Genomic DNA, 20,019 nt, shown 5'->3' on the forward strand with positions numbered 1-20,019 from the left:
ATGGAGCATTGTTGCAAACAAGGATCAACCTAAACCGTTGATTCAACGCCTTCATATTGAAATAAGTGAAAAAGAAGAAACCAGTACATTCATATCACAACCCTCAGACTCTCCTCTCTTCTATTAAAGAGCCAAGAAAATGTTGGAGTTTTTTTTAGATAGCAATTTAATACAAATTTGCTCAAGTAAATGCATCCAAACCAACCTATTCAAAACACAGGGGTGTTTGCTTAGGAAGATTTGGTTTCTAAATACAGGCAAGAGAGTGCAGATATATGCAATTTGAGATTTCAAAAGAGTTTAAGATTATCTCTTAGATTTTTATGTGGGAATATGATTACTCTTAAAACTGTAATTTCATTCTTTGGGAACTGTGATAGGGAGAAAGGTTCTCATCATTCATCTACTGGAACTGGAGCACATGCAAAAACAATGCAGGAGGTAACACAAGCCTTATCTTGTTTGGTATGACAGCACCAAACTTTTAATTTTGGGCACAGTATCTTTTTCTTCCTTAAGAAAATAATGGTAGACGAATTAACTAACACATGACTTCAACTGTCATTTTGCAAACACCACCACTTTACACATAGGTTAAAATAAAATTTCAATCTGTATTTTCCTGCAGCAAGATCTGAGTTTTAACCCTGAAAGGAACTAATTAAAGAAACAGATGTGTCAGATGTGCACAAAATCAGGTAGATATAATGTATTGTAAATTTAAAGACACAAACTCTGAGACTTCTGCTTTAGGTAAACTCAGTCATACAGTTCTGAATCAGGCAGAAGTGGGCAGCCTACTCAAGGTAAACACCCAATAAACCAGTTTCTATGCATTGTGCTGGGCATATAAAACAATAAGTCATTGCAAATTCTCAGGGAGTTTATTTTAAGTCTACAACCTCATTCCTTATCACGGAATATTGCAAATACTGCCTCTGTTTTAAAACAAAAATATGCTTAATTTCTCATATACAGTAGAAGTTAACTGCATTGACTGGTAAAACCCGATCTGTATTTTATGTGCTTGAACCATCTCCCCTAGCCAGACAATAGTCTACTGAAAGCAAGGGCAGCATTTATACAGCACTACACAACAAAGTACTAACTTTGTAACTTTAGAAAGGTTTGGTTACAGGCAGATCACTCACTACAGGCTATTGGTTTACCCTGCCACTGGCTATAGTTTTATACTTTTATTAGCGGTATACTTTTTGAAGAATAACAACTAACGAAATCATAAATAAGAAGTGTGATTCCATAGAAGGAATGACCTGAAATGGACCTCACTGTACTTCCAGTGGCCTGATGTCAACTATTATTAAACTACAGGTTTTACAAAGTCTTCCACTAGACGTCTAGAGTTAAGCCAGAAGTTTTGGCTGTCATACAGGCAGTGATGAAAAACATATGAGTGGTAACAAGTCGTCTTAATATCGTTCTTCAGTACTAAGATGGGCTAATCTGAAGCAGCAGTTTACTCGGGTGTCACCCAGGGTGCCAGGAGGATCAAGAAGTTTGGAAGTGGAATTTTTCTTTATACCTACTTTCCACTTCACAGCATTCAGCCTAACTTCCTTTCTCTCTCTTTTTTAAAAATGAAATAACTGGACAAAAAGATCTCAGGTGGATTATCACAGTGCTTCTGGAAGAACTATCAAACTTGCAAGGTATGTCCAGATTGAATACCTATTATATTTAAATAGCAATAAAGAATTAAGGAAGAGGTTGTCAGTCACTTTGTGCAGATAAGTAACATCAGTTAATCTAGAGTTAGAGCTACCACTTTTTAATGAAACATTTGAAAATCTACTTTGCAGCTGAAATAATTCTGATTACTACATCTGGCTGCAAAGCAAAAAAAAAAAAAAAAAAAAGGCTACAGTGAACTGATTAACTCTTAAAGAAATACTTGTCATATCTTCTTAACAACTATCAAGAAACATTTTTCCTCAATTCTTACTATTTATGAAAATTTATGTTACATTTATAATAGTTGCTATATTTACAACATAGTGTTAACTTTTGTAATTAGGTATGCAAGGAGGGCTTTTTAAATTAGATAACAGCAAAGTAATTGAAAATGGCATATGAAAGTGATAAGCTTCTTGAAATGAAAATAACCTAAAAATGCTCTCAGGTCATGTTCAGTAACACAAGTCAAGCAACATTTTCTATGAAAAGAAAATATTTTCTAAAAATATCTTAGTTTATAAACAAGCTATTCATTATTATACAACATAGTTTCAATATTGGACTATTTCTCAAGAAACAATAATTTTTCAGTAATCTAACTAACCAAAATATTATCTCCTGGTTTTAATTAAGCAACTTAAAAATCAGGAGAAAGTAGACAAAGAGTTAAACAGAAACACATTTATTTCTGGAATGGGACAATGACTAATAGAACCAGAACTATTTTTAAATATAGCTTTCAAAACAGCTATGGTCTTGCCTTTCTTTGGACAAAATCTGTGCACAGTGCAATGATTTGTGTTATTAATGAACACAGGGATTTTTCTCTGCCTCTGAGAAGACCACCAGTGTATCACTTAAACATTTCCTTTTCAGAAACAATGCCACAGGAAATTTGCCTCCCTACACAACCAGAAGTAATTTCTAAATATAATTCTTAGACTTTTTAAGTCTTAGATTCTTACCTATTAACTCCTTCAGTGTTGCAACTGGTAAGACAACAAATGCAACATGCTGCAGTACTGCCAAGGAATCCAGCCTTTTTTTTTTTTTTTTTTTCATGCAGACATCCCATACTAGCAACATAACTTCTGTCCCCATAAAGAGTGCTTGCTTGCCCTTCCATAATTCATGTTTAGAAGTTTCATGTCACTGAACTGTTGCCCATTTATGTGGGAATTTCCCACACAGTCTGTAAATAGTTTTAATCGTATTCACATACTATGAAATCACCTGCATTCGTCAGTTCAAAATGATAAATATTATCCTAAATTAACAGCAGAAAGTTTGTATCTTCTACATGCTATTTGGCATTCTATGTTTTGGTAAAGATAATCACATTGGTGAAGATAAATATGTCCCAAGCAATAATCACAGCATTTTTAGGATTGTTACACACTCAGAGAAACAAAGTCACCCTCACGGCATCTCTACGTGTAAAGTGCACTCTCCAGATTCAGTTACCTCACTTTGAGGTGCCTTGAGTTCCAGTGAAAAGGTGTTTGTTATTCAGAAGTTTTTTGTACTGAAGGAAAGGAGGATTGCTACAAAAATGCAATCTCGTGAGCTCTCCCTGAATGCATTTGTCTAAACAAGAGTCACCTTTCAGGTTATTATTCAGTAAAACACCTGAGTCTGTCTAGCAGTTTGCCTATGTCAAAAATGACTGTGACAATCTTTTATCCTTCTGTCTTCCTATTTAGCATTTCTTCCCCCTAAGCCAGGCTGTTCCCACCCATTCCTTTGCACTGGCTCTGATACCAGAGTGATTTAGTTTGTTCACCTGGAAAGAATGTGTGTTTTTTTCCTTGCTCACATCAGTTTTCTGCTGGTTTAGTGAGTTCAATCAGCTCAGTGAGCAGCCGGAATGGAAGAGCTGGTCTGAAAGAGTAAAATATTTGTCTTGGAGCTGAACCAGCCTGAAGTGGCAGTAGCGAGCCATAAGTACTGTTGTATTCATGAGCTATGTTTTCTGAAACAACTGGTAAAACATTTAATTAATTTATCATGGTAAAATAATTAAAGTATTTAAAGAAAAGTCTTTACAAACTTGAATTTTAGACTTTCATTTTTTAACTTCACTTATTCTTGAAGTTTAAGCATGCAGAATTTTTGTACAAGTGCTTTGAGATGAGCTACAGTCAGAGCATTTCTACAGAGACCTATCAACAGCTATTTACTGGGAAATTCAAAAACTCAGCCAGGAAAAAAAACAAAACATAAAACCTCCATAAAGCCACATGTAGTTCTTTGGCCAATGCAATGCTGGAGTCAAACTTGGTTGCTGCTGCTAGCTATGAAGTCAATAAGTAATAAGGATCTCCTAATGACAAAAAGGGAAGACAAAGCAAAGGATTTTTCTCTTTCCTAAAACAATGTATCATAACTCAGGCTTTGTTCTACACAGAGAATTGTTTTCCCAAAATTTAACTTACACGGATAATAAATTTCATCAATGGCATATTGCAACACTACTTTTACAGAGGTGTTTATGAACAACGGCTATTTTTTAAAAGCTGGTATTGGCCACTTTTCCAGTTGCAGCCTCAACCTTTACATGGTTTGAAATCATGATAAGTTTATTGAACATCTGAAAGGAAAGATGCAATCCATTTGCTACGGGTGCAAGCATGGAAACAGATGCGACAGAAACCATGTCAATGGCTTCACAAGGCAACTTCCAGGAATATACGTGAAAGATTATTGTTTAGGTACTATAAAACTACACATCTAGTGCCTATCACAATTAGAAGTCAGCAGGGACTTAGCAACTAAATGTCCCATGACAAGATATACACTCTGAAGCTTGATATCTTACATACACAAACTGTACAACACTGAATACAGGTCAGTCAATTCGGAGCTAACCAGCCAGGGGAAGACCAGCTTAACATATTGGAAAACCCAGCTGCTAAAGCACTTGTCCAAGAACAAGAAGAACTCAGAAATCTGAAAGGCTTGAAACTCCTTATCTCTTCAGCATTTTATATGACAAAAGTGTTGGAAATTTTGACAGTTTTGCTGAGGCTGAAATACAAGATTGATAGGAACAGAGAGTCAAAAGGTGTACAGCCAAACAAGGCTACGGTTCTCTCCAAACAAATGTAGGTTCCACATCTTGATCTCCACACCATTTATTTTTGTTGACACTTCCAAGAAAACACATTGCATAGGATTGCAAGTACAACTATAGAATTCTTTCTAGGAGCATTGAAACAGAACAGTACTTTGAACACATAGAAGAATACATGGGAAAATAGATGTGAATGTTCTTCTAAGAGGCTGCTAAATCAGTAAAAGAGACTGTGCTCAAATGAGCACTCAACTGGAAGATTACAATAGATATTAAATTCAGAGTCATGCATCGCATACCTGAAAGATACAATGTGTACTGTGCTTCTGCTTTCAGACATGTATTTGAGATAAAGAGGTTACTTCTCATTGAAATGGCAAATTTTATGTAATCTAAATACTGTTAGGTTTTATCATTTTATACACCCTGAAACGTACACAATCACACTAGTAGAATGTATACAACAGACAGCATTTTAATGTAGTTAGAACCCTATATAAGAAACATCAAAATCATCTTGGAAAAAAATAACACAATAAAATCCCCCAAACTCTGTATAAGCCAAGTCATCATGCTTGTACAAACCAGTGTATTCCTTTTCCTGTGATTGAGAACGAATGACAAAAGGTCTACATAAAGATATTTTCCAGCTATAAACAGATCAACAAGTGTATAATTAGGTGATCAAACAAGAATTGACATCCGTTTAGTATTTCCCTAAAGAGATTTATGATAGTCTAAACAGATAGTTTTATAAACAGGATACGTATAATAAAATTTACAATAGCCTCTCTTGGTTGGCACAGCTTTCTGTAACATCTGAACTGCTTCCTGAATTGGGCTTTGGAAGAGAAAAATGTAGAGTTGAGAGCTGAATTTACATGTTTTCTTTTTTTCTTTTAATGATAGTTGGCTTGTGAAAAAAGCACTTTACTCACCCTTTACGATAATCTCTGAAAATACTCCAAGAGAAGTCTTAGAGGTGTGATTAATTCATCAGTTTCTACTTGCTAACAGTTGACTAACTCTCATCTTAAGTGAATCCCCATATGAAAGAGACTGAAAACAGCTCTGAAAGGAGCTCTGAGGAGAAGGACCTGGGGGTCCTGGTGGACGACAGGTTGACCATGAGCCAGCAGTGTGCCCTGGTGGTCAAGAGGGCTAATGGGATCCTGGTGTGCATTAAAAGGAGCGTGGCCAGCAGGTCAAGGGAGGTGATCCTCCACCTCTACTCTGCCCTGGTCAGGCCTCACCCAGAGTACTGTGTCCAGTTCTGGGCTCCCCGGTACGAGAAAGACAAGGATCTCCTGGAAAGAGTCCAGCGGAGGCCACAAAGATGATACGGGGCCTGGAACATCTTCCTTATGAGGAAAGGCTGAGAGAACTGGGGCTGTTCAGCCTGGAGAAGAGAAGACTGAGAGGGGACCTCCTCAGTGTATATAAATATCTGAGGGGTGGGGGACAGAAGGATGTGGCCAACCTCTTCTCAGTGGTTTGTGGGGACAGGACAAGGGGCAATGGCTGCAAGTTAGAACACAGGAAGTTCCACACTGACATGCGAAAGAACTTCATGGTGAGGGTGACGGAGCATTGGGACAGGCTGCCTAGGGAGGTTGTGGAGTCTCCTTCTCTGGAGATATTCAAGGCCTGTCTGGACACCTACCTGGGCAGCCTGCTCTGAGGAACCTGCTTTGGCAGTGGAGTTGGACCCAATGATCTTTCGAGGTCCCTTCCAACCCCTACAGTTCTGTGATTCTGTGATTCAGGCAAACACAGCTAATGAACCATTTCAGGTTGACACTAATTACTTCCTTTATAAACACCACTTTAAAACCACCAATTAAAGAGCAGCAGCCAGTATCTCCAACAAGAGAGAGGCCTTTTTGACGAGACATTCCCCACCAGTACCAGCTGGCAGAATTCCTGTGACTTGATGAGATCCCTCATTTCTGATACCTACCTTGCTCACAGCGTTTCTTAAATGCTTGAAAGCAATTTCTAACCAAAATGTCATATATGTATACCTAATAAAACTTAAAATTACTTTTTGTAACTTCAAGATGACTATGCACAGATGTCTCTGAGGAACACAGTCTAGTTCATGAGACCATACTGCCAACCACCTTCTCGGCAACATTTATACACAGAGTTTAAAAACAGTGGAGAAGGGAAGTGGAATCTTCAAACTCCAACCCACGCCATTAGGATTTGCAGTACCAAGACAGAATTTAGTCTATACTAGCTTCAGTGTTGGTATGTTTCTTCAAAAGTGGAGAGAAACTAATTGCTCATACCTGATTCTTTATCTCCTTGTAGCATTGGATATCCTGGCCATAACGTTTTAGGTACTTGCTTTTAGAACCTATATGAATTCAATAATTACAGCCTTCTCTTAGAGAGCGGCAAAGCATTCAGTGGCGATTCACATTGCCTCTTTTTTCCTTGCAGTCTAGTTTTACAGGAAAATTTGGTCAATAAAATAACTTTTAGAATAAAAACAGAACACGTATAAAATATCCAGAGGCTTTGAACTATGGATCATCAACACTCAGGTAACGCAGTGTACTATAGTTAAGAACGAGACAATTTAGTGTCCTGGTTTTCCCAGTCAGAGGGGGCTAAAAGTAACCTGGGAAAAGTACGTTTCAAAGAATCTGAATGAAATTGAACAAACCGTTGGAATAGGACAGAGTTTGCCATATTTTTTAAAGACAAATCTACTTTTGAAACCATTGGCAGACTGCGTATTCCTCTCAAGAATATCAGAAAAAGATACCTGTAGCTACCTGACATGGGTTTTTCTGCTTTGAACGTGCCCTAAATGATCCAACATCTTTGTGTCTTCCTAACTGAATAGATAAAAAAGCTAGTTAAAAGCAATGCACATTAGCCAACATATTCCATTAAACATATTTTCATTAAGAATTAATAAAAGAAATCCAATTCCAAATTCTGGTAAAATCTGCTACAAAACTACACTCCATTCTTTTAAAATCCTTGATTAAACAGTATTTTGCTTCAGAGGCCTAGTAAATGATGAAATTATTTTTTAAACTCAACTAAAAGAGCTTCAACATAACACTAATTTCTAATGGATTTCACTTAATTTTGATATTTTCTTGTAATATATAAATTTACAATAATAATTTCAATATTTTTATACTTCTGTCTTATAAATATTGTTTAACCTTCATATACTAATTAAACTCTAATATTCATTACAGACCATTTTTCAGCTAAGTGAAGATATTTTTGTGAAAACGATACTTCTGTTTGCTTTTTCACATGCACTGATTCTTGTATTTAGGGTTTCCATTTGTTTGTTTACTTTCCCATTCAAGGTTGACTATCCTGATCAAGAAAACATGAAAGAGTACACACTTCTTCTCTTCTTGGCACTGTGCTCTGCTAAATCTCTCACTGGTCCTTCATATTTTACACTAAAGAATATGATGCTTCAAGACATGGAAGAAGAGGAAGAAGATGACGATGATGACAATTCTCTGTTTCCAACCACTGAACCAATTATACCACTGATTCCTTTTGATCTATTTCCAACATGCCCCTTTGGATGCCAGTGCTACGTGAGAGTTGTCCACTGCTCTGATCTAGGTAAGAATTAATTAGCATGCCTGCTGTCCACTGGGTTCTCCTTTGGAGAAGTTTTTCCTTTTGAAGGATGAGTTCTGCAGCTCCAATTCTATGGCACACCTTCACATGTTCCTACACTAGTCATTTCCAAAAAAAGCTTACACTATTTTTCCAATCAGGCTTGCAAACAACATCAGCTGTGCCAAGCACTTTTTTACAGAATAAATGTTTCCCAGACTTAATGTGTATCAGTTCAGGAAATTAATAAACTGCTACAGCCACCTTCCAATAACAATGACTTCTATTGATAACAACATAGAATGGAAAGGTATTTAGAAAATTTAGCTTTTTATCCACTAAGAGAGCAATCTCAGAATATGAAGATGCTAATATATTAACATTTTTATTGTACTGTCTGCCGCTTCTTCTGCTTCCATGATGTTACGTCCAGAGGAGTACAAAAATTTCCTGCATCTTCTGTTTGCATTAGACAAGCTCTTAATTAGTCCCCTCTCTCAGAAAATACTATTGCTACAGTACTTCACACATAATTACAAAGCAATGGGTCAAATAACAAGACAGGACAGCAAAGGAAAAATAGGCCATAAATAGACCACAATTAAGTTATGAAGCACATACACAAATGGGATACAAACTATTTGCTTAGCTTAACTTCCATTAGAACTGCACATCACTGGTAACAACATTTTAAACAAAGGCAAACCTGCTACTGTTAACTCATTCGTAAATGTTCAAAATCCCTAAGTATGAATTCATTATTTATTGCTCTAATTATAGTTAGTTATAGTGAATCAAAATATCAAGTTACTATCCCTTGGTAGTCTCCTCTGCTGAGTCAGGACCTCAGATGGCATGAATGGAGTGGTTTTGCAACTGAACAGTAAATGTGACTGGGGAATTTGTACAACTGGTAATTGAGTACTGGAAGCTGGAAGCCTATAGTTTGGCCTCTTCTACCAAGAACACATTTCTCAGCCCTGATGTTAACTGTGTGGCTATTTAAGCAACTGTGCCAGTACAACAGATGCTGAAGGCAGAGAGGAGCATCCAAAGGCAGAGCAGAGATCGCTTAAAGCTACAGCAACAGCCCTGTTTCCAAGGAGCCAGCAACTACAGCTTATCAGAGGACTGCTTTCTCCAGGGACTTCACCAGTTTCCGTGCAGAACAAGCTGTGCTCTGAAGCTGCTTATTTCCCAGATGCAAGGAGCATGTAATGAGCACCCCATGTAAGCTTTTAATGTCTGGGAGTAGAAGAAATTATCCACACATTGTTGTCATCTGTTCCTACATAATTAGTTCCTCTCAGTATCAAAGCATTCCCTTCCATCTTGTGCTTTATGGCTGCATTTTCTTTCCCATCCTAGCTATCAACAATCTTACTGCGTTTTTCCATTTAGTAGTTAATTTCTTTGCACATCTACCTAGTCCTGAATTGTTTCTGTTTCTCTCACATACTTAACTAGGTTTGACATCGATACCTCGCAACATTCCACCAGATACGCGTATGATCGACCTTCAGAACAACAAAATTAGAGAGGTCAAGGAAAATGATCTCCAAGGGCTTGTATCACTTTACGTAAGCTTGCTATTTTCAAATTTTGAAATCTTATTTAGCAATTTGAAATATCTTGATACTTTTAAAATATAAATGGTATTTTGCTTCCCCAACAGTACCCATAAAATACAGTCTGATTTCTGCATATTTGGCTGCTCACACATAGTAAGAAGCAGATTACTTTGATCTGTAAGAATTATGTTAAAAATCCAGAAAATGTACCTGGTGTATCTTATCAAAAAGATCCTCCAGATTTATTCAATCCTAAGCATGCACAAGACCACTCCTTACATTTTATAGGCCATAAGGCAAGTGCTTCTTTTAATCTGCTTAGCTGTAAAATACTAGAAGGAACAGGGGAAAAACAGAACTGTGTTTTCTTAGGGTATTTTCAAAAGCACACAGTATACAATGAATAGATAGACCACTGAAACCGGGATTAAAAATCCAATTGACCTGAACAGAAAATGTACCAGCAATGAATTACTGAAAAAGTCATGTGCTTTACTACAGTTTTTTAACACGCTCAAGCAGAGATGTGCAGACAGACTTGAAAATAAGTAGCAATGGCGACTGATAAATCTAGAGTTGGAATACACAATCATTCCTTTATAGAAAGAGAAAAATAGAGTCTCAGAGGCCCAGAAAGGGAGGTTAAATCTGTTTTGGAACACAATTTCCACAAGATGTCACTCTAGCTTCAGAACCAACAAATACTGACAAATTTCAAAATTTTCATTGTAAAAATGAAAAATTTGTACCACAAATTATAGAAAATTAAATAATTCTATTCCACATTAGAAAAACATGAAATACATGTTAAACCAATGTAAAACAAATCCCTTTTAACTCTATTTGGTTTCTGAGCAAGAACAGAAAATTTACTGGATCTAAACATTTATGCATTAGCTTTTTAATTATTATGGGTTAAACTAGGATATAAAAAGCAGGAATCATATAAATTCATCATTTGCAACAAAATGTTTCCAGTTTCCCTTAAGTTTCTCACGTTTGGGTACATGAGGGTGAACAACTCAACGGGGTTTATTTTCAGTATGAAAGCTCTAGTAGACATTAAACCTCCAAGGACTGAGCAAGTCACTGGAATACATCAGGAATCACCACATAATATATTAGTCACCACTTAATTATGTGATAACTGAAAACTCTGAGCTGCTTTGATTTTTCTCCTCAGTTACCTTGTGATTACATGGCAAGACCCAACAGACTTTTTACAAAAACTAAGTTCTCTTTGTACTCCTTGTCTGAGCACTAGTATCCTTAGCAAAGCCACAGATGGCAGTGTGGATTAGGAAGAAAGTATTTCCAGTTTATTTCCTTAAGCTATCTTCATTTTTACTGGGAAAAAGATTACTTCTGTTTTGCTCTATTTTTTTTCCAACTCCATTGAGAAGATGATTGCCAACAGCTCAAAGACGCGAAAAAGGAATGAAAATTAGTAGTTGATACTGTCTATTAGTCTGTACGAAAAGACAGAGATGTGATCTGACATGCAAAATAATTTGATATAAGTCAAGATTTTTGGATGTGTTTACTCATTACATGATCTCTGATAATGAGATTATCACTCACTAGCAGTTTATGTAAAAGCACGTAGGAACAAAGAATAAAAATTCCAAAAAAGAACCGGTGTACTATATAGTCAAGAGAGATGCTCAAATTCACATGAGCTGAAAAATTATGGCAAATGGATGTCTATCAGTTGTATACAGACATTAACTTTTAAGGAAATCAGATAAAAAACAACTTTTATGACAGCATATTATGTTGAAAATAAAAATCAAGTTCTGAGTCTTGAGAATTTGTCTGCATTAATATACAACAACAAAAGAATATAACCCTAGTCCAACATCACAAAAGATACAAAGACAAACATCTTGTTTTACTAATTCTTTCCATTACCACTGGCAGGATACCTTGTCAGGTCTGAGTATTTGATCTCTACCTTCTAGCTGATGTTCCAGCTTCAGTGTTTTTTTTTGTTCTTCACAATGATGTGAAATGCCAAAAAATAAAGAGTTTTGTTTTACCAAGCAAAAAGGAGGTGGGCAGGGGGGTGTATATTTAGTAAACAAGTTTCAGTGCCAGAGTTTGGTATTTTAGAAAAATATTTAATTGATAAATTACATATTAAATTCAAGTTGGCATCACGATAACATACTTGTATAGAGGTTTTGTGTTTTTTTTTTGTATTGCTCTTTCCATATGTCATAGGCACTGGCTTTGAACAACAATAAAATATCCAAGATCCATCCAAAAGCCTTTCTACCAACAAAGAAGTTGCGACGACTGTATTTATCTCATAACCAGCTAACTGAGATCCCAACAAATCTACCAACAACTTTAGCAGAGCTCAGGATTCATGCTAATAAGGTTAAGAAAATCCACAAGGATGCATTTAAAGGAATGAAGTCTTTACATGTTTTGGGTAAGCCTTATTAGAAAAGAAAACTTCCTTATCAAGAAATTAAGATGTTATATACAATTTTCAGTCAATCATTTCCCCAATGTGGAATTTCCTCTTTAAGAGATATCTATGCTATAGAAACTATAATTCACCATTTAAATTCCACTTGAAGGTGCTAGGTAGGTAAAGTTTCTGGGAACCCTACAAGTCTGGTTAGACAGCCTTTACTCACTGAAAGCTGTCACTACCATCCTCCAGAAGAGGTAATCAAAGTTAAATAAAAATCAATACATTTTTAAAACACTAGTATTAGTAAATAAAGTGCAATCAGTTATTTATGACCTAGTTTAACATACACAAAATTCCTATGCCATAAATATGTTATTTTTTCTCCCCCTTTGACAGAAATGAGTGCAAATCCTCTTAACAACGAAGGAATAGAGCCAGGGGCTTTTGAAGGAGTAAATATCTACCACATAAGAATTGCAGAAGCTAAATTAACTTCAATTCCTAAAGGTATGCTTTGTTTTACCCTTTATATTTTACCTATGCTAGTTTAGCCTTACATAAAATGCTGTCACATCTATAGGATTGTTAAAAATTTCATACATTGTTTTCTATTGTGCATTCCCTCCAAACCACCTCCTGTCCTCATTTTTGCTTTCTATACATGGCACCCAATTCTGCACCCTGTGGCACACACACATGGAGATGCTCTGCTGGCCCCTCTCTTGCCCCCTTCTTCTGGCAGGCAGCCTGGTCCATCATTCAGAGGCTTTTCTCACAAGAAAAATGTGAAAAAAATGATAGGCAGCACCCACTTCTGGTCTTTCACACCAACTTCTCAAAACTCTTTACAGAGAAAGGATAAAACCTGACACTTGGCTTGGGTAATAAGGGATACAGAAGTCCCACTTCCTTTATGCATTTAATCAAAACCAAAACCTTCACTTTTGAATGTTTGAAGTGACTTTTGAGCTCTGCAATATAGCCAGCCCAACAGCAACTTCATGCAAAAACCAGAAGTAAGACCACAGCATTTTTTAAGTCTTTTGGTGTGTTTTTCTAAGTGAAATTTATTATTAACTTTTTAATTAAAACCAGCATAACATACTACAAAATTAAATCACTCTTCCATGTAGAACAACTCATTTCTTGATTTGGAGTAATAATAAATTAAAGCACTAATTTTAGAAACCATTTACCTTTGCATACGAAAAGTAGGTGTCTTTTTTTAACAAAACTAAAATGTTGCATGAAGGAAGTCAGTACAACACTCTACATGCCTTTTCTGTAGGTCAATGCAGTATGCAACCAAATTCTCACGATTTTGCCCTGCTAAAAACAGCTAGGTAACAGAAAAAGGGAGGAAAATAAGCATAATATGTTACATTACATCATCCTTCTACATACAGCAAAAGTAAATGCTAGCCCCTAAGATATTTATTTCTGGATCATTCAGATAAAGAAAGAACTTGTTTCTTATTAAATTCAGTCTCTTCTTCAAGAAAGATCAGATCTAAAACACATCAGTATAGAAGAATGCTAAAACAAATGAACAAACAAAAACCTCATGCCAATTCTTAAGATGAGGTAGTGTTAGGATCAAAAACTACTTGGCTGCTTATGGTAACACTCCCAAACCAAAAAAAAAAAAAAAAAGGAAAAAATAAATTATTCCAGTATTGTCAGTATTGTCATAATAGCATCTCTTGTCATTTATCAGAAGGAAACATATACATAGAACAATACAAATTTTCGTTTTGTTAAGGAGAAATATCCTCTAAGGAAATACAGTATGAGTTCCAACATGTGGGCTCAAACAGTAGCATCTTAAACCAGCAGGAATTCATAACGAGGACATTCTACACAAATGGAAAAGAAAGTAAACGTGGGGAATCTTCCCTCTTGATACTACCTCAGGCACAAGTAGCAACCCTGTGGAACTGTAAATGGGAATGTAAACTGGGGGGGGAAAAAAACATGAAAGCATGTCAACCAGCATAAAGACAGGCTGTAAAACACAGCCCTTTTCTTCAGTATTCCTGTCTCAGCCAGGGCTGCAACAAGCAGCAGTGGGACCAGAAAGAGGTGGTTTGTCTTGCTTGGTGCCAGTGAGCTGCCAAGACAAATGCTAGTAAAACTGAAGGTTAAGATCAGCAAATGGAAACGTCACTGCCTTCCTTTGCCCTCACTAACAGGATTTTGCATAGAAGATTTCCTGTCTTCTGGCCCATTCACAGAGCACACAACCAGCAGTTCTGAACTGGGACTACTTGGCTCCACGTGAGAAAACAGTTTGCATACCAGCATGGAACAGAACATTGCAGATACCTCACTGTGCTCAGACAAGCCCAAAAGCTTTCCTCACAGATCAGCTGTTAAGAGCTATAATGGAGCAATTGCTACCTCCCTTGGAAGAAAATACGCCCCTACAAAAAAATGAGAAATCACAGGTTCCACAGGAGTAGGAATTTGACTACCAATTGTTAAATAATTGCACGTAACAGCCAACTGACAAGTTTGAAAATCTTAATATTAGCATAGGCACTTTTTTTTTCTTTTTGAAAAGTTTCTATTTTAAACAAAGTGATATGGACTTTTTTTTTAAGTAGCATGCCTGTACCCAATACATTTGGTTGAGACAATCCTCCCAAGAATCTTCACCCAACTCCACACAAATGAAAGGAATGTTGTGAATGTAATAAATATTCAAAAGAAAAAAAAAAACAAAAAACAAACCAACAACAACAAACTGATAAATAAGTTGTTTGATTTTTCTCATGCTGAGCATTTTTCCCCAATAGGATTACCTTCAAGCCTACTAGAACTGCATTTAGATGACAATAAGATCACAGCAGTTGAAGTTGAAGACTTTAACCGGTATAAAGACCTTCAAAGGTAAAATTCTCCTGCAGAATGCTTTTATTTGATAAAAGGTCCAAGCTGGAAGGACCTCTTATTTAGTACTTCTCTTGTAAATAGGAGAAAAGAGAATTCAAACGTGTATGTTTTAATATAAACTGCCATAAATAAGGCCAAAACTTAAATGTACATATACAAAGTATACATAAAGAAACATCGGCCACTTTATTACACCTTACTTGGAATTCTGAGTAGAAGTGTATGTTAGGAACAGCATCTGATTCTAAAACGTCATCAGCAAATTCTTGCCTCGTGGTGTCTGGAGCAACATATCATGTTCTTTATATAGTATCTCATAATGTGCTGGTAGTAATATGCCACATCTATGTACTGCATGCATACTCAGAGTACACGAGCCTTTGTGGTCGCAATATTTATCAACAGTATTTAGTATTTTCTCTAGCCTGTTCCCTACCAGGCCCAGGCCTTTTAACTTCTTTTTCACTCATCTCACAACCCCCCACAAAAAGTGGCATACAGCAACACCAACTGTTTTCCCTTTTAGGAACAGAATGCCTTTCTTGCCACTAACCTGATAGGATTTAAGAGTCCTAATAGCTTTTTTAACCCCAGAGAAGGCCTAAGGGAATTGGAAAGAGACACTCCACACACATCCCAAAGAAAAATACAAAAGGATGGCATGAAAAGGGAAATTTGAGTCTTGTGTATACAAATACCTGGGAAAACTTGCAAATTATAAGAGAAATAAATTCAGTTCCTGAAAATTAGCTTGAGAGAAACAAAGGAGTTGGTAAAGGAAACAACTTGATAGCTGTTTCCACATGTGATGGGGTTGAATGAAAATAATTGTTTCTGAGGAATGAATCGTGGATGCAGGACAAAAGAAGGAAGTTCTATCTCTAAAGCTCAGTTAAGTACTCTGAAAATAGGGCTGCGCAGCACAGAATTTTTAATTTGGTAATAGAAAGAAATACCAAAGAACTACCAAATGGCTTTTGAATATCACCTCCAGTTTCTGAAGAAATTAAGACAGAAAGGAGAAAAAGGGGACTGCAGGATGAGTAGTGACAGCAGCTCCATCTGGCCTAAGTCTCCACCTTCTGAATCACCTTCCTAGCAACACAGGCTGAAGGCTTACACCAAAAAATCTAATTAAAGCCTGATTAAGAAAAACATGGAAGTAGGAGAGAGGATAGTCCTGCTTATTTTTAAAATATAATGGTTTTGACTAGGCTACAAATATTACTGTTTCTTTACAAGACTTGCTCTTCTTTGGCTATTTATTAGAACAACACATTTTGTTACTGAATGAGTCTATTTTCTACCTACACTACCTGATAAAAGGGCATAGATTATTTTACAAGCAGATTTGTTGATGTTTATCATTAACTCTTGCACTAAGAGAAAAAAGCCTGCAGACAAAATCATCTATGGGACGATTGCTCACATCTGGCTAGCTGCTGTCCTTTAAAGGGAGATTAAACTATGAAAAAAATATTTATTATGTCAATGGTGGTTTTCTTTCCATCAGAGGTAAGATTTCATCATCCTTCGCCAGTTCTTTTTCCCCATGTGTACTCCTGTGAATTTCAATCTTTAAAAAAAGCACGCTCTTGAATGCTGTTGTAAATCTCAATCTTTAATTAAACATTCTTTGTACTATTTCTAGGCTAGGCCTTGGGAATAATAAAATCAAAGATGTGGAAAATGGAAGTTTTGCCAACATACCAAGTGTCCGTGAAATCCACCTTGAAAGAAATAAGCTCAAGAAAGTTCCTCCTGGATTACCCGACTTGAAGTATTTGCAGGTCATATACTAAACTTAATAGAAGGCTTTGGGAGTTACGAGTTGTTTGATTTTCACAGAGCTATATTGATTGGGAAAATAATTAAAAATCATAATTGACTGTTACTTAGACATTTTGACAAGCCCCTCTGACAAGCCCCTCACGTTAGGAAAAGCTGAAAGCATATATGTCCTTAAAGAAATCAGCTGAAACATCAAGAAGTATAAGTAGGAGAAAAAAACAACACATTACACAGAGAAGATATATTTGCAAAAAAGTCTGTTATAGATTTGTTATAGTTTTCATTAATATGAAATATGCTAATGCAAGCTGGAATGGAAATTTTTCCTTTCCTACACTGAAAAATCTTAAATCCAGATAAAATTCTTTATAAGGCTGAAATGACAATATAAGATTTTAAAATCTTTATTTAGAACATATCTATCTGGTAAAACCTTTTACCTCTGAATATTACTTATTTCCATGTCTCATTTCACCTCTAGTTAAAGGAAAATCATTTTATGTATATATGTATATATATATATAAGTATATGCATAAAACATCAACTTGTAATGTAAACGTAGTTATATTATGTACAGCAAAAGAATTTTCACCAATGTACTTTACTTAAATTCAAAATTCTGCTGCCATTTTTTTCTTTATTTTTTGACTAATTTAAGCAACATCAGCATTAGACCAATCTATTTGTAAAAAACATTCCGACAAGCCTTTCCTAATATCAGTTTTTCTAGAAACTATTTTTATGAAATGTATGAAATCACTGAAAATTTGCATTATAGGAGAATATAATACTATAGTATTGTAATTATTACTACAAGAGAACATAGAATTGCATTTTAGGATAATATTCCATATGAACAGAGTTGAATTATTCTGGCAACACCCTGATAAAATACCATGAAACTTTTTTTGTGTGTGTAATAGGAGAGATTGTGACAGGTGGGAAACGTTTTCTAAAGACTTAACGTGAAATTTTAATTCTGGATATTATTAAGAGTTTATATCCAACTGTTCTTACAACAAACCTTAGTTATCTATGTAATAACGAATGTTTAGACATTTTCCTCATTTACATACTGAACTATTGTACTCTACTGTTCATTATTGTTGCAGGTTGTCTTCCTTCATTCTAATCACATTGCAAAGCTGGGAGTGAATGATTTCTGTCCAACAGGAAGAAGAAAGAAGAAAGCATTATATAGTGGCATAAGCCTTTTCAACAATCCTGTAAAGTACTGGGAGGTTCAGCCTTCAACCTTCCGTTGCATTTTAGGCAGAAACAGTGTGCAACTTGGAAATTTTCTGAAGTGATACTAAAGTTGGGCATTTCAAAAAGTAACCTGTCAAAATCAGTTCTACATTACTTGAAATTTGCTGAAAAATGTCAATTTTACAGTATTTAATCAGTTTACAAAGTATTTACTATTTCAGAGAGAATTAATTAGAAACAATATTTTAGTAGGATCCATTGTCTTCTTTGACAATGTTCAAGCTAATTTGAGTAATTTAAGCAAAAATTTTTATATCTCATGGAAGGACTCTTGGAAGTGGAACTGGAAACTGTATTTGGTGTTTCCTGTAATTGATGTTAAATACTTTACTTTAGTAACATTCTGTTGACATATTCTTTCTTTAAAATAAATTCTAAAAATCAAGTGGAAACAACTTTTTCCCCAGTAAGGACCTTTTCCTCTGCTAGAAAGTATTGAAAGAAAAGCTGCAAGAAATCTGTCAAAGACAACTTCTTTTGCCATTTCTGATAATCAGTAAACAGGCAAATATGCAATAAGAAGGTACAGTATTGTGAGGTCTTTTGTTTCTAAACTAAAACATATTTTAATTTGTGAGATAAAAGTGGTTTTCATATCCAGAACTACCACATGAAGACACTTAAAAGTTTTTGGCATTTATTCCTACAACTTTAATAGGGAAATGTCCAATGTTTTGCTATCAGTATAATTTGATGCACTCTGAACATTAAAAAGTAGGATTCAAGTCTTATCATATGCTTTAAGCTTAATAGGAATGTTTATTAAACTCTCTTTAGGCCAGCACAAATATTTTCTTGTATCTATAATAATTGTAATCATGATTTTCATTTATTTTTTTTCTTCCTTTATATTTTGACCTCACACGGGTTAAGACTCCCTCGTTAACGTTAGTAACTATCCTAAAATTGCTGAACGCAAGCACATAGCTGGAACTCAACTGCCCTGACTTCTTACGTAGGTCAGCACATAGAATTCTCAATACTGACAGTACTGTATAAAATGGATATTTTATATATCTATTTAGTGTATATTTGCTATTGGGATTCAAAATAAATTAAATAAATTTAAAGAATACTTGCATTTGTATATTTTATTATACGATAGATCATGTCAAAACATCCAGAGGTTACATCCAAACACCTTTTTGGCTCTCCTCTAGACATTTTCTCTATTCTTCCTTTTCCCAAATACACATACCTTGCAGATCATTTAATACTGCCAGTCTTCAACAAAACTAAAAATTCAACAATTTACTTGAAACTGCTACAGGAAATGACACAGACTACTAGTAGTAGAAGAACTGCATAGAAATTAAGCAATTCTGAACCTCTCTGGCTTTCCCACCTCCCTAAGTACATAAGTACACTAAGCACTAAATGTTGTCTAAATTTTTTTTCTTAAATCTTCAAGTCTTTGCGTTCATTCTTTTGTTAGCATCACTATGCTGTTTCCAAATCATATGTCTTTATGTCAATGACCAACATAGCTATGATGGTAAAAGCCTGTAGGATCAAGTACCCTAATTATTGAAATCTTTTATAACTTCTTCACTCAGCACGCTTAAAAGCCTGTGAGGACCCCAAACCACATTTCTGTGAGCCAGTGGAGGCTCTTCACAAAGGGTGAGTTTTTTGCAAACACAAACTTTGTAAAACACTTCCAGGCAGAATAAAAACAAACCAAAACACT

The 20,019-nt window shown here is 35.6% G+C and overlaps 2 protein-coding genes across 4 annotated transcripts in view; one reads left to right on the plus strand and one right to left on the minus strand.

Moving 5' to 3' along the window:
* The window catches only part of CENPP (centromere protein P), a 138,501-nt gene that overhangs the window by 57,680 nt on the left and 60,802 nt on the right, over positions 1-20,019 (minus strand). The window lies entirely within an intron of this gene.
* On the plus strand, positions 1,358-19,402 carry ASPN (asporin). The gene is made up of 8 exons (XM_068694072.1): positions 1,358-1,670; positions 8,110-8,380; positions 9,845-9,957; positions 12,172-12,385; positions 12,770-12,880; positions 15,172-15,265; positions 16,920-17,058; positions 18,173-19,402. Exons 2-8 carry the CDS (start codon positions 8,134-8,136, stop codon positions 18,368-18,370), a joined length of 1,116 nt encoding a protein of 371 aa, XP_068550173.1. The 5' UTR covers positions 1,358-1,670; positions 8,110-8,133; the 3' UTR covers positions 18,371-19,402.

This window comes from Anas acuta, chromosome 11, assembly GCF_963932015.1.
Source record: "Anas acuta chromosome 11, bAnaAcu1.1, whole genome shotgun sequence".
NCBI classification, from domain to species: Eukaryota; Metazoa; Chordata; class Aves; order Anseriformes; family Anatidae; genus Anas; species Anas acuta.

What these genes read in the sequence shown, in the direction of transcription:
- ASPN (XM_068694072.1), top strand. Translation starts at nt 8,134, where the DNA reads ATGAAAGAGTACACACTTCTTCTCTTCTTGGCACTGTGCTCTGCTAAA. An exon ending in CGGTATAAAGACCTTCAAAG is followed by an intron (nt 15,266 to 16,919) that starts GTAAAATTCTCC and finishes TACTATTTCTAG; the next exon opens with GCTAGGCCTTGGGAATAATA. An exon ending in CCGACTTGAAGTATTTGCAG is followed by an intron (nt 17,059 to 18,172) that starts GTCATATACTAA and finishes TTATTGTTGCAG; the next exon opens with GTTGTCTTCCTTCATTCTAA.